This window comes from Oncorhynchus clarkii, chromosome 29 (genome assembly GCF_045791955.1).
Source record: "Oncorhynchus clarkii lewisi isolate Uvic-CL-2024 chromosome 29, UVic_Ocla_1.0, whole genome shotgun sequence".
Classification (NCBI taxonomy): domain Eukaryota; kingdom Metazoa; phylum Chordata; class Actinopteri; order Salmoniformes; family Salmonidae; genus Oncorhynchus; species Oncorhynchus clarkii.
In genome coordinates, this window is record NC_092175.1 from 678,584 (window position 1) to 692,335 (window position 13,752).

A 13,752-nucleotide genomic window follows, 5' to 3' on the forward strand; every position below is an offset into this window, starting at 1 on the left:
CCTGCCCTCCAGGACACCTACTGCACCCGATGTCACAGGAAGGCCATAAAGATCATCAAGGACATCAACCACCCGAGCCACTGCCTGTTCACCCCGCTATCATCCAGAAGGCGAGGTCAGTACAGGTGCATCAAAGCTGGGACCGAGAGACTGAAAAACAGCTTCTATCTCAAGGCCATCAGACTGTTAAACAGCCACCACTAACATTGAGTGGCTGCTGCCAACACACTTACTCAACTCCAGCCACTTTAATAATGGGAATTGATGGGAAATGATGTAAAATATATCACTAGCCACTTTAAACAATGCTACCTAATATAATGTTTACATACCCTACATTATTCATCTCATATATACTGTACTCTATATCATCTACTGCATCCTTATGTAATACATGTATCACTAGCCACTTTAACTATGCCACTTTGTTTACATACTCATCTCATATGTATATACTGTACTCGATACCATCTACTGTATCTTGCCTATGCTGCTCTCTACCATCACTCATCCATATATCTTTATGTACATATTCTTTATCCCCTTACATTGTGTATAAGACAGTAGTTTTGGAATTGTTAGTTAGATTACTTGTTGGTTATTACTGCATTGTCGGAACTAGAAGCACAAGCATTTCGCTACACTTGCATTAACATCTGCTAACCATGTGTATGTGACAAATAAAATTTGATTTGATTTGTATAGAACACAAGATCAGAAGATCAAGAAAACTGATTTGATGTGTATCAGATTGCATAGTAAATCTCAGATGATCAGAACAGGAGTTAAGAGAAGCATGGAACGCCTGGAGCTGTTTTGCATCACCCCTCCATAGAACAAAAATATCATCAACATACCGTTTCCAAATAATGATGTTAGGCAAGAAAACATTTTTGAGGTTTGAAAATGGACTGTTTCGCCATGTAACCCACATACAAATTAGCATCGTTACGAGCCATGGGGGATCCCATAGCAGTATCCTTCGTCTGAATAAAGAAATAATTTAGAAACACGAAATAGTTATGTGTGAGTACTATTTCAGCCAATGTTATAATGCATGCACTGGAAGGTAGTTCATTTGGGTCACGTTGCAGAAGAAAATGTTCCATAGCTTCAATACCACCCTCGTGTGGAATATTTGTCTATAACAACTCAACATCAAAAGTAACTAACAAAGTTAGTTGGTGTCCCTTTTGGTAGGCCGTCATTGTAAATAAGAATTTGTTCTTAACTGAGTTGCCTAGTTAAATAAAGGTTCATTCTTGCGAATTGAAGTTAAATTATGAAACACAAAGAGAAGAAAGATACATTTTTGTATGTGTTTTTCTTGGTACATTTTTTGATGTGTTTTTCTTGGTACATTTTGGGGGGAAGCCTGACTTCGCTAGGCATCCATGAATACACACCACTGTTTATCTACTTCGTTCGTCCTTCACTAACCTGGCAGAACAGTCATTGCGTCCTGTGAATCCAAAATCATAAAGCTGGCTTTTACTTTGAAAAAAAGTGAGCTTTTGACCCGGAAAACTATCGCTAAGTAGCCGGAAGAACGTTTGCAACATAAGGCATGCATCCATAGAGAATGATAGAGGCCTCTAGTGGCCAAAATAACATTATAGTATAGGCAGCGCAATTGAGGGCTTCCACCATTTTAATGTAGTCAACTGGGTGGGACTTCCGACTTCATTGGCTGATCCGTCCTGGTGACCCTATTGGAGTCATGTCCAACCGGGTCATGAGGAGGGCTAAGGCAAACGCGAAAAAGAAAATGGACCACTTCAAAACGGAGATTGCCTCAATGGCGCGGTCTATTCTGTCACAGACACGAGTCCTCTATGTATCTCTATGGTTCCAGCCATTACCTCAGTGGGTGCATCCATCAAGCTAGATTGGATTTAGCTAGCTAACGGTAGTAAATGTATTCATCTACGTTTAGGTAAAACGTGACTGTATTGGTGCGTGTAACATTACCTATCCGTTAACTTCGGAAAGAAGCAGAGTCCCTCATTCCAGCTAGCTAGCCAGCCAGAAAAGCTAACGTAACGTTTATTTTCTAAGCTGATAAACTAATGACCTTCTGGCATCTCGCAAAAGGAATATTCTGATAGTTAAGTAGCGTTGTTTTGTTTGTAGAACGCAAAGAATATCAGGTGTTCCTGTCCGCCTGGCTAGCTAGCACAATACCGCCCACAGATACGGGTTCTACGGGAAATGGTACGTCGTTCTACCGTTTCTACAGCTACACGTTCGTGTACGATGCACCTTACTGCTGAAACGCTAGCTAGCTTAGCAACGTTAACCATGAGCTATAACTTTAAATGAAAGGGGCAAAGCTAGCTAGTCAGAACAGTAGATGTTCTACTCAGTACAACAGGCAGTGTTGTCTACGCTAGTTAGCTAAGGACACATGTTGCCTTAAACGTGTGAAGTATGTAACGTTGGCTAGCTAGGCCCAAGTAAACGACTGAGGTAGACATTTGCTGGTAGTGTTAATGAAGTATTGTAAACAGTCAAAGGTGATCTTTGATTATTTATTTTAACTACGGTTTAAAGGTAAACTCAGCGAAATGACGTTGCCACGAGCAGCACTGCAGTTATTGACATTAGCGATATACAACACATTATCTACCCATGTGCACGGATTCGCTTCTCGCTGTTAGTTTGGTAGCCACGGGACCAAAACACCCGAGAAGTTGAGTCTCGCGCTTCAACACTCTTAGCTGTTGCAGAAATGTACCAACTAAGTTGTTTGTTTACTTTCTGCATCTACGCCATGTCGCTAAGTCTACCTTTAAATACATAATAATGGTATGTAACGTTAACTAATCATCGTTATTGAACCCTGTAACCGCAGGTCGACGTTCTCATGTGTCCATGGAGAAGGCGGCCTTTGAGGGGTGGCTGGAGTCGGTCTCCGCCTCTTTCCTCACACTGAGCGACCAGCAACGCAACCAGTCCCTGGACCAACTCATCTCGCTGAGCGGTGCAGTCCAGCTGCGGCACCTGTCCAACGGACTGGAGGCGCTGCTCAAGCGGGACTTCCTGCGCCTGCTGCCCCTGGAGCTCACCTTCTATTTGCTGCATTGGCTCGACCCGCAGACCCTGCTCACCTGCTGCCTGGTGTGCAAGGGGTGGAATAAGGTCAGGCTTTCTCTGTCATGGTGGTTGGATCTCTGGTGTATATCAAATCAAATCAAATCAAATTTTATTTGTCACATACACATGGTTAGCAGATGTTAATGCGAGTGTAGCGAAATGCTTGTGCTTCTAGTTCCGACAATGCAGTAATAACAAGTAATCTAACTAACAATTCCAAAACTACTGTCTTGTACACAGTGTAAGGGGATAAAGAATATGTACATAAGGATATATGAATGAGTGATGGTACAGAGCAGCATAGGCAAGATACAGTAGATGGTATCGGGTACAGTATGTACAAATGAGATGAGTATGTAAACAAAGTGGCATAGTATAGTATAAAGTGGCTAGTGATACATGTATTACATAAGGATACCGTCGATGATATAGAGTACAGTATATACGTATGCGTATGAGATGAATAATGTAGGGTAAGTAACATTTATATAAGGTAGCATTGTTTAAAGTGGCTAGTGATATATTTACATCATTTCCCATCAATTCCCATTATTAAAGTGGCTGGAGTTGAGTCAGTGTCAGTGTGTTGGCAGCAGCCACTCAGTGTTAGTGGTGGCTGTTTAACAGTCTGATGGCCTTGAGATAGAAGCTGTTTTTCAGTCTCTCGGTCCCAGCTTTGATGCACCTGTACTGACCTCGCCTTCTATAAGCAGTACGACAAAGGTCTGTGGCGCATTCAGCAGGACACAACATTTTGGAACTTTCAGATAGAAAAACATGTTATGTAGGACACACATGAACAAGGAATGGCTCTATTCATGTCATTTCTATCTGCAATGTTTGGAAACTGAATGTGGCCCAGGCTTCATGTTATACCCTTTTCACACCATTGTGCTGACCTGAACCATATTGTGCTGGCTTGGTTCTTTTTTTTCTTTCACCTTTCGAGTGTGGTTCTGTCAACTATTGGTGGATGCATAACCAGGCCAGCACAGTACAACTCAGTATGTTTTGAAGGGGTATTTGTTAGTAGCTGGTGTGCATGCAATTGAATAAGGCCAGGGTTTCCCCACATGTGACACTAGCTAGGTTTCCATCCAATTGGTGACCAGATTTTTACGGGAATATCTTAGAATCAGCATAAAGAAAATGTGCATTCTCCCACCAGTGGTGTGTTTCCACCAAACATACCTGTTGTGGATGACAAGAGGACACAGAGTTGTCTTTTTGCATAAGTTTTCAAGTTCTCCTTTTCAACTGTACTGATAGTTTGGTCGCAAACTGTTGTGAAAATGGCAAATGTGCCTACTCTGGTCTTGGCACCTGTGCTCTAGCCAACAGCTGGCAGATACAGTGCAGGTAGACTAGTCTACATGATGTTATAATGGTTGAGAATATTTTTATTTGTCAAGCGTCGATCATCATGCCACCAGAATAAGACCCTCTATTTATTGGAAAGGCACATCAAGATCACCGTGCACTTCACCACCCTGTGAAGTTGAACTTATTTCATCTGTAGCCTAATAAACTGCATTGTTTGAGTGGTAGTACCACACATCCATATCATCAGTCGACTTTGATATCAATATTTGAGCATAAAGGCGTTTCTGCCACCATTTCTTGCATAATTAATTTTACGGACACAAAGATGTATCTATATTTATAAAATTGAATCGAAACTTCCTGTTTCCATCACCGCTGTTATTATTTTTTTGTATGCTATGACTTTACTCGCATAACTGGATGGAAATGTGGTTACTGATAATATTTTGGATTGAGAAATGTACTAGTGGTGCAAGTAAGGACCGATTTTTAAATGTGTGTTATTGAGGTTAACTTTGAACCTTTCCTCCTAAGATTTGCCTCAGTTAGTTAGATTTGACGTTTCTTTGGGTTTCTTTGTCCTCGGTTCCGGTTGAACTATATAATCCTTTTGATAACTCCCGTAGGTGATAAGTGCGTGCACAGAGGTGTGGCAGGGTGTGTGCCGGGACCTGGGCTGGCGCATCGATGACTCCATCCAGGACGCGTCCCACTGGAAGGGTATCTACCTCAAGGCCAAGCTGCGCATGATGCAGTTGAAGGACCAGGAGGCCTTTGAGACCTCGTCGCTCATCGGGCACAGTGCGCGCGTCTACGCCCTCTACTACAAGGACGGCCTTCTCTGCACAGGTGGGTTATATGCGTATGGTCATTCTGGGGTGTGGTGGAGTGGTCTTCAGTGTTCTCCTACCATCCATTTGGCCAGGTGGCCTTTTTACTCTTTTGCCTGTTAGGTTGAATTTAAGGTTTAGGTGTTAGCATCTGTGAATAATGCTTCAATTGGCACTTTTGTGCAAAATGTAGTATCTGTAACAATCGCTAGTTTGCTGGAGGTCTTTTGTAGTCTTAAAATGTTGTCGTTACATTCATACATGTAATTGTTTAATTCCTCATTGTAAAACTCACATTATTTTGTAGGCTCTGATGACCTTTCTTTCAAATAAAATCTTAAAGTTGCAACCTCGAGCTCCGATGCAATAATTTAATTCACCAACGTTTCGACAGCCAAGCTGTCTTCATCAGGCTATCCTCGTTGTAAAATGTACAAATTATCTTGTAGGCTCTGATGACCTTTCTGCCAAACTGTGGGACGTCCGCACCGGGCAGTGCATCTACGGCATTCAGACGCACACCTGCGCCACAGTGAAGTTTGATGAGCAGAAGCTGGTGACTGGGTCCTTTGACAACACTATCGCCTGCTGGGAGTGGAGCACAGGTGCCAAGATCCAGCAGTTCCGTGGGCACACGGGTGCAGGTCAGTGTACCGCTGGGGTCCCTACCTTTCCCAGTTGCTGACTTAGGGGTGTTACGTCCATTGTTCATTTGGGTTTTAGGAAATAACTTGTGAGTTAGGCATTGTTTCCTAGAGACAGCTGGACTGTGCTGATCTGTGGGTCTTTGATTGACAGGCAGATATGAACTCTGATTTTATGCGTGGGAGCTACCACTCCAAGTAGCCTCCATAGAGACCTTATCAGTGTCTAAATAGCTCTATTTTACAACAACAACAAATTCTTAAGGCTACGAATGATGGTCACAAATGGCAGAGCCATGTGTGTTGGTGTACTAAAGCCATGTCTCTCTCCTTGCCTCTGGCAGTGTTCAGCGTGGACTACGAGGATGATCTGGACACGCTGGTGAGCGGCTCGGCCGACTTCTCTGTGAAGGTATGGTCCCTGTCAGCAGGCGCCTGCCTCAACACCCTCACGGGACATACTGAGTGGGTCACCAAGGTAAACCTGCCTATCAACCTCCTGTACTTGGTTATGTTAAGGATTGTTGGAAAATTGAATCGGTGTGTTTATGGGTATCCGTTGAGGACCTGGGGCAGAATTTCACAACATTTTTTGCTAATCTTGAGTAGATATCTGGGATGCAAGGTGATTTGTAGAACGGTGATTGTGCCCATTGTCTTGTGCAAATGCCTGTGAAATGGATGAAAGGAGAAGGTTTTGCAGTGTTGCAATCTATAGCAAAGCCCTATCTAGCACATTCACAGATTTTTTTGTTTTGTTGCTGGTACATTTTGTTTACAAACTGCAAGCTACCCAGTGTTCAATAAGAATACTAGATGAAGGACCCAAACTCGTCTCACATATTAAGACTATCAAACCATTTCCCCTGCGTAGGTGATTCTTCAGAAGAGTGAAGTAGAATCCATGGTGCACTGTCCTGGCGACTACATTCTGTTGAGTGCTGACAAATATGAAATAAAGGTAATATGGTTTAATTAATTTGATCTTTGCATCTGCTGCCATTCAACTTTCATGCAATAATTTAACCCTGTGCTTTTTGTCTTTTGTCACTGTAATACTTAAGATGGCTCCATACAGTGTCCCCCTCCGCACAGTTTGACCACAGGCTGTTTTCTCTACAGAGATGCATATATTCACACGCATATAAACAAATGAATGTGCGTGTATCATTGGTTATTTCGCAGGTTTGGCCTATAGGCAGGGAAATCAACTGTAAGTGCTTGAAGACCTTGTCTGTGTCAGAGGACCGTAGTGTGTGTCTGCAGCCTCGCCTGCAGTTTGACGGCCGCTATGTCGTTTGTAGCTCGGACCTGGGGATCTACCAGTGGGACTTTGCCAGCTTCAATATCCTCAGGTAAACTGCCCAGGGCCTTGTTTCTATCAGGAAACAGAACCTTAACCCTCAAAACGACCAGGTTGTAAACGACTTGATTCCTTGCTAGACTTGCTGTGAATAAGCCACACAATCCTCAGAACTTTGGAGTATATGACTCACAATATCCATGGTAGCGAACAAAAGGAGTTGTGTGGGTGTTCATACATGGAATGTAACGGAGCCCTTCATACCTGCCAACAATCAGTTGCTGAATCTCCTTCTTTCCAGGGTCATCAAAACGCAGGACCCCGCCAACCTTTCCCTGCTCAGCTTCGGCGAGGTGTTCTCGCTCCTCTTCGACACCGACTTCTTGTATGTCATGGACCTGAGGACAGAAAGGATAACGGGTCGTTGGCCTCTGCCTGCCTACAGGAAGTCCAAACGAGGTTCCAGCTTCCTGCCGGGAGTCACCTCCTGGCTCAATGGGCTGGATGGGCGAAATGACTCTGGTCTCGTGTTCGCCACGAGCATGCCTGACCATAGCATTCACTTGGTTCTGTGGAAAGAAAACCGATAAAGAAAGCTATCGGCGAAACCTACGAGAGCTGGATTGTCAATTGCCATGTAAACAGGGTGCTCTGACTTTCGAAACCCAACATCAAGTTAGATAATGCATGGGCCAAAGTTGTTTTCCCTTTTCTTTTTTTCTCGACACATGCTCTCACACACATCATGTGACATGCTGTCACCAACCATAAGATGCACCGAAACGCTGCTATGAATACAAGGGGAATAAAGGCCTAGTTCAGAGGGCCAAGGAAGCAGTTGGTGTTAGTTCCAACCCTGCCATGGGTCTTTGAAGGAAATACAAGGACCGGGACAGGACGGTGGCTGAATGAAGACCGAACTCTCGAAAAACTGCATGGTCTACAACCATTAGACTGTGACAATTTTACAAAAACATTGCAAAACAAGTCCGGCTCTACAGCTATAGACATTTCCCCTGTATTACCATGTATCAGAACTTTTAAACTTCGGACAAGGTTCTTCAAGCAGTTACCAGGCGGGAAGTTGCCTTAACACAATACTTCGTTACAAGAAAGTACATCTATGACTTTGGCATAGTGTGTCCTACGTTTTTCCTAGACTGTCAACTACCATCCCCATGAGAGTTTTATGTTGAAATGTTCAAAGTGGTTTGGTGCATCGGATTTGTACCATATTCAATGTAAATCCATTGTTTGATAATGCTTTTCTTAAAAGTCAACTTGACATTAAGTTGTGCCTTTTCCTTTGATTTGAATATTCACCTAGGTGTGACAAATCAAACTAGAATTTCATTATTACCAGGCACATTGCAATGAGATAATGAATGTTGTAATTGTATATATATTTGTATTATCTTTCGTACTCTCCATACTATAACCAACCGCATACAATGTATTTCTAAACTTACTAGGCTTGTCACGATACCAACATTTTACAAACCATTTTTACATCAGGCCAAGTATCATGCCGCCACGTTGGAAAAATAATAAGTGGCCGAGTATCCTGTTCGCCCTGTCCCTCGGAAGCTTGTTTCCTAAACTTTCTCCAAAAACCTGTCACTTAAATTCACACTTCTACTCAATACAACACATTTAACTTCACACTGTTTAGTGTATTATGGAATGGTTTGATTTGGTCATATTTGGCTGGAGGAATGTACATGCAAAAGGATCTGCATGTCATTGTCAGTAAGGGGAAAACACTGCTTGAAACCTTTACTCTTCAGTTAAGACACTTCCTCATGTCATGAGTAGCAGACCCTTTTCCTTTCTTCCTGTGCCAATCAAATGTGCCTACGTCTACTGTCAATTACCAGGTTGTTGGCTAGCTAGATAACATGATTGAACGTTGTTTGTAATCAAACTAATAATTAGCAACCCGGGATTAGTTTAAAACGGCCCGTGACATGGTTTGTGAAATTATATTAAATGCGCGCGAATCCTGATAGAAAGGGAAAAAAGGCATTCTGTTAATATGGGTAATATTTTTTGAATGTTTAGGCCAACTAAAGCCTAGACGTTTTTTGTTGTTGCTGTAAAGCATGCCTGTGGCGAAAGGGTGCTCCATTTCACCTCTGACATGCCGACCAGACCGGACACGACCTGCATGTTGTGATCGCGTTTGGTGTGGGGGGACAAAATACATTTATGCACGATAGCGTACGCCGCAAAATAAATGTAGAAATCCAAGTTATTCAATTAATCTGCGTTCTCGCTCGCCACCGGCTACACGGATCCCAAACCGGCTGCGCGCGTGCGCTATCGTGCATAAATGTATTTTGTCCCCCCCACACCAAACGCGACCACGACATGCAGGTTAAAATATCAAAACAAACTCTGAACCAATTACATTAATTTGGGGACGGGTCAAAAAGCATTAAACATGTATGGCTAGTTAGAACGGCCAACCAAATCGTTTCTAGTCATCTCTCCTCCTTCCAGGCTTTTTCATCTTTGAACTTATATGGTGATTGGCATCTACACTTTTACCACACAACCGACAAAACATTTAGTCTTTCAATCACCCATGTGGGTATAACCAATGAGGAGATGGCACGTGAGTACCTGCTTCTATAAACTAATGAGGAGATAGGAGAGGCAGGACTTTCAGTGTGATCTGTGTCAGAAATAGAAAGGAGTTCTCTTTTAGCCCATGGCATCGCTGGCGCGCTCAATAATTGAATGACATGGATTTCTACATTTATTTTGCGACTCACATGGTCAGCATGTAAATTCTATATATTTTTAAACTGATGGCGGAATAGACGAGTTTGAAGAGCGGACAGAGAGAAGCGGGTGAGTGAGGGCTGTTAGTGGATGCAATGCACTGATTATACATACAGCTGCAACACTTGATACGCAAATGACAAGTGGATATCATTGGACCTGCGCATACAAGAGACTAGTGGCTTAAATTCAACTGAATTTATTAACAAAATTGACCTTAAACAACAGGCAAGCTCTTTAGATCGGCAGGGCTGAACAAGTCAGTAGTATCGTGAAATGGTACAATGGTGTTCTAAAATGTTGGTATTATAAAGATCATCCGTTTTGGTACCTTTATTACCGTAGTACCGGTATACCGTGCAACACTAAATCTTGCCACGTGCAACACTAAATCCTGCTGCCATTTACCCTACATGATTCACTTGAATATTTCTTGTGAATTGCGGTATTGAAGTATAGACCAGGTAAATGTTTTTTTTTTTACAGGATTTGAAGTTGGGAAGTTTGCACAATGTGAATGAGAGTGAGCAATTGGTTATCAGCTTGGGAGTCAAAGCAAGACTCTCAGCTATGTTTTACAGTGAGATTCGGTTCAGCAGTGTACTTAGACCAAGTCACTAATTTAAGAGCAGATACCCATCCATGCAGTTTTTAAATGTCCATTTCAACACTTGCATATGTGATTTTCTCTAAAGATCTCAGAGGTGAATTTAGCCCAGAGATGTTTTAATACTCTGAAAGAGACCTCAAAGATACCAGGAGTCTTCCCAGTTAAGTGGAAAAGACCGGATAGATTTTAGACCAAGGCTGTTTCTGAAAAGTTTAATAGCTGTTAAATGCATGCTTCTTCCATTCTTGTTTCATCAATTCCTTGTACTCTTTCTCAAAGCTCATTGGGGAGGTCTGAGGGTGGGACCTAGGATCTTCTCCAAAACACCTTGAAAGGTAGAGGTAGTTGAGGAAACAAGGATGGAGGCAGCAAGGATTTGAACGCTAGTAACATTTTTAGACAGTCTATGCTTCCCTTCTCCCAAGGATTCCTGATTCGCACTCTGAAGTTCTGTAATCTGTACAGACAAGTAGCTCTCCTGCCATTCTGTTGATGCCTTACTAAGCAGATGATGAATGGTACGGTAAACCTAGACATTTTTGCTGATACAATCTCATGTTTCATTAGTTCAAACAAGGCCTCTGAGGTCAGACCTCTACATGCATTTACTCACTAAACTGTATTGCACTGTAATAGCATCACACACCCAACCAATCTTTTTTTCACTTGCATACATCAATCAGCTTAATTCAGGTATGTTGGTTGTATATAACAATATTGCAGTCTTTCAAATAAATGGAAGTCGCTAACCTTAATGATAGTTTGTCTTTTTTTCCTCCCTATGTGTTAAATAGGGAAATTAGATATGTTTCCTTACCTTGAAAGTGTCTATGTACAAGGAGAAACTGCCATTTTTGGCTAACACAAATTGGAGAAAAAACATCTAAAAAATGCTTTCTATTTCCTCAGAGAACATGATGTATTGGCTCATTGGCTGAGCTGGCCAATCAGTGGTCTCCTGGCATGAATATTTTTAATGACCGGTTTACGCCTACACCATTCTGTTGGGGTACACACACCATTCCAACACAGAAAAGCTGCTTTTTAACATGATTGAATTCAGCCCTTAGTTCTAAAACTCCATAAAACCGTCTCGTGTTTTGTTAGATCTGCTTTAAAAATTGACCTCTTACAGACATTTTGGAAGAACTGAAAGAATTGACAATTCCCGTGGAATTTAATAAGCACTCTGATAAGAGAAGATTCTATAGAATGTCAGCTTTTGCTGACTTGAGGGTAAGACGTTAGAGTAAATATGGGTAGGTTTAACCAATTACTGCAGGGCAATTTGCATTAACGGAATTATGCAGAGACTCCGATTTTTCACTTTCAAATGTATGCCAAACAAAAACCGCAACTCGATTCACAATGACTACTTTGAACAATTTACACAGTAGGATATGTTCTTCCAAGAGTAGGTGATCCTAGCGAATCCCCTATTTGTAAAATATCTAAATGAGAACCATTGATTTCAAAGTTAAATCAAATGTGACATCAAACCCCTGCAACTTATCCAGAACGCTGCAGCCCACTGGCTTCCAGTCGAAGGTCGCATTCACAAGAAGACCATGGTACTTGTCTGCAGAGCAGCAAGAGGAACTGCATCTACCTACCTTCAGGCAATGGTCAAACCCTACACCCCAACCAATCTCTTGGCCCTCCTACCCCTACAGGAGGACAGTGCCCAGGCCAAGCTCTTTTGGTCCCAGACTTGGCGCTCCCGTTCCGCTTGCTGTGTGGTAGCAGCAGAGAGAACAGACCAACTTGGGTGGCTGGAGTCATTGACCATTTTTAGGGCCTTCCTCTGACACTGTCTGGTATAGCCGTCCTGGGTGACAGGGACCTCGGCCCCAGTGATGTACTGGGCAGTACGCACTACCCTCTGTAGTGCCTTGCGGTCAGATGCCAAGCAGTGATGCAGCCAGTCAAGATGCTCTCAATGGTGCAGCTGTATAACATTTTGAGGATTTGAGAGGGAAGAGGCGTCCTCTTCACAACTGTGTTGGTGCATTTGGACATCGAGAAATTTGAATCTCTGGATCGTCTTCACTACAGACCTGTCGATGTGAATGGGGGCGTGCTCAGCCTCTGTTTCCTGTAGCCCGCGCTGCAAAGCTAACTTGGCTAGCTCACTTTGAGGCCAGTTAACCTTATTAGCATACCCCGATTGTAACACTGTAGCATTGCTAGCTCCCGTCTCTCGTTAGTTAAAACATCTCTCAGCTCTTTCGGTCGCGGAATACATTAACTCTCCCGACGTGGTTTCCTTCAGCCAGCACAGAGCTTGAAATGGCACACTTTCACATCAAGGTAGCTGCAAATTTTTTAGCACATTACTATGCTCAACTATCTAACATTAGCAGTGAGGCTTCTAACTAGCTAGCTTATGGTGGCTAGCTTGCTGGAAAGCAAGCTCTACACACTAGCACATACGGTTGCATAAGCATGGCTAGATAACTTGGACATTAGTTCCCTACCTGCTAAGATGGTAGCGTTGCTAGCTCCCTTCTTGTTTGTGTTGACTAGACTGACCAGTTTAGCCTCATGGCATTACGGTTGTGGGAGATTTTCAGCTCAAATTCAAATGCACCACACTGTTCCCATTTTTATTTTATTTAACCAGGAAAGTTTGGCTAGCACTGTGCTAGCTATAGCTTACCCATAGCCTCACAGGTTCAAGGCTGAACGCAGTACTGCAGGCATAGTCATAATAGCGGTCAAACAAGGAAATTGTTCCAATCGTTTTTCCATCATTCATTTTTTTCCATAGAAACACTTAAGGGCTGTGTTTCCTGTAGGCTTACCCTGGTGTGACGTTTTGATAACAGTATAAATCTTTCTAGGACAATCTGTCTTTCGCCCTTCACTGTGGCCTTTTTCCCTCTGACTTATTGTGCAAGCAATCAGTCAAGCCAGCTCTGAGAAATGCCGCTCAGGCTTTCCCGCCAGGGGGGGGGGGGGATTAAGGCAGGTGTCAGTCTAGAGACCTTAGATTGATCACTTTCACTGGAATGATGGACGAACTAACAAACTATTGCCAATGGCCAGTCCAGTGTTGTGATTGGCTATTACGAGCCTTCTGTTTGCAACGCGCTGCAGAGCCATCTGTTTAGTTAGCTAGCCGGTTTGATCAGTAAGTGCTGAACAACTTGGGAAACC

At 42.8% G+C, this 13,752-nt stretch overlaps 1 protein-coding gene across 2 annotated transcripts; it reads left to right on the forward strand.

The window, feature by feature from the left end:
- The first annotated feature begins 1,747 nt into the window (after positions 1-1,747).
- LOC139388404 (F-box/WD repeat-containing protein 2-like) lies at positions 1,748-11,348 on the forward strand. Of its 2 annotated transcripts, none has more exons than XM_071135043.1 (8): positions 1,748-2,214; positions 2,855-3,141; positions 5,046-5,268; positions 5,699-5,893; positions 6,238-6,371; positions 6,768-6,854; positions 7,079-7,248; positions 7,498-11,348. In XM_071135043.1, exons 2-8 carry the CDS (start codon positions 2,875-2,877, stop codon positions 7,784-7,786), a joined length of 1,365 nt encoding a protein of 454 aa, XP_070991144.1. In that variant the 5' UTR covers positions 1,748-2,214; positions 2,855-2,874; the 3' UTR covers positions 7,787-11,348. The 2 variants fall into 2 exon arrangements, with proteins under 2 accessions (XP_070991144.1, XP_070991145.1); XM_071135044.1 differs by having other exon boundaries at positions 1,776-1,936.
- Positions 11,349-13,752: the final 2,404 nt, after the last annotated feature.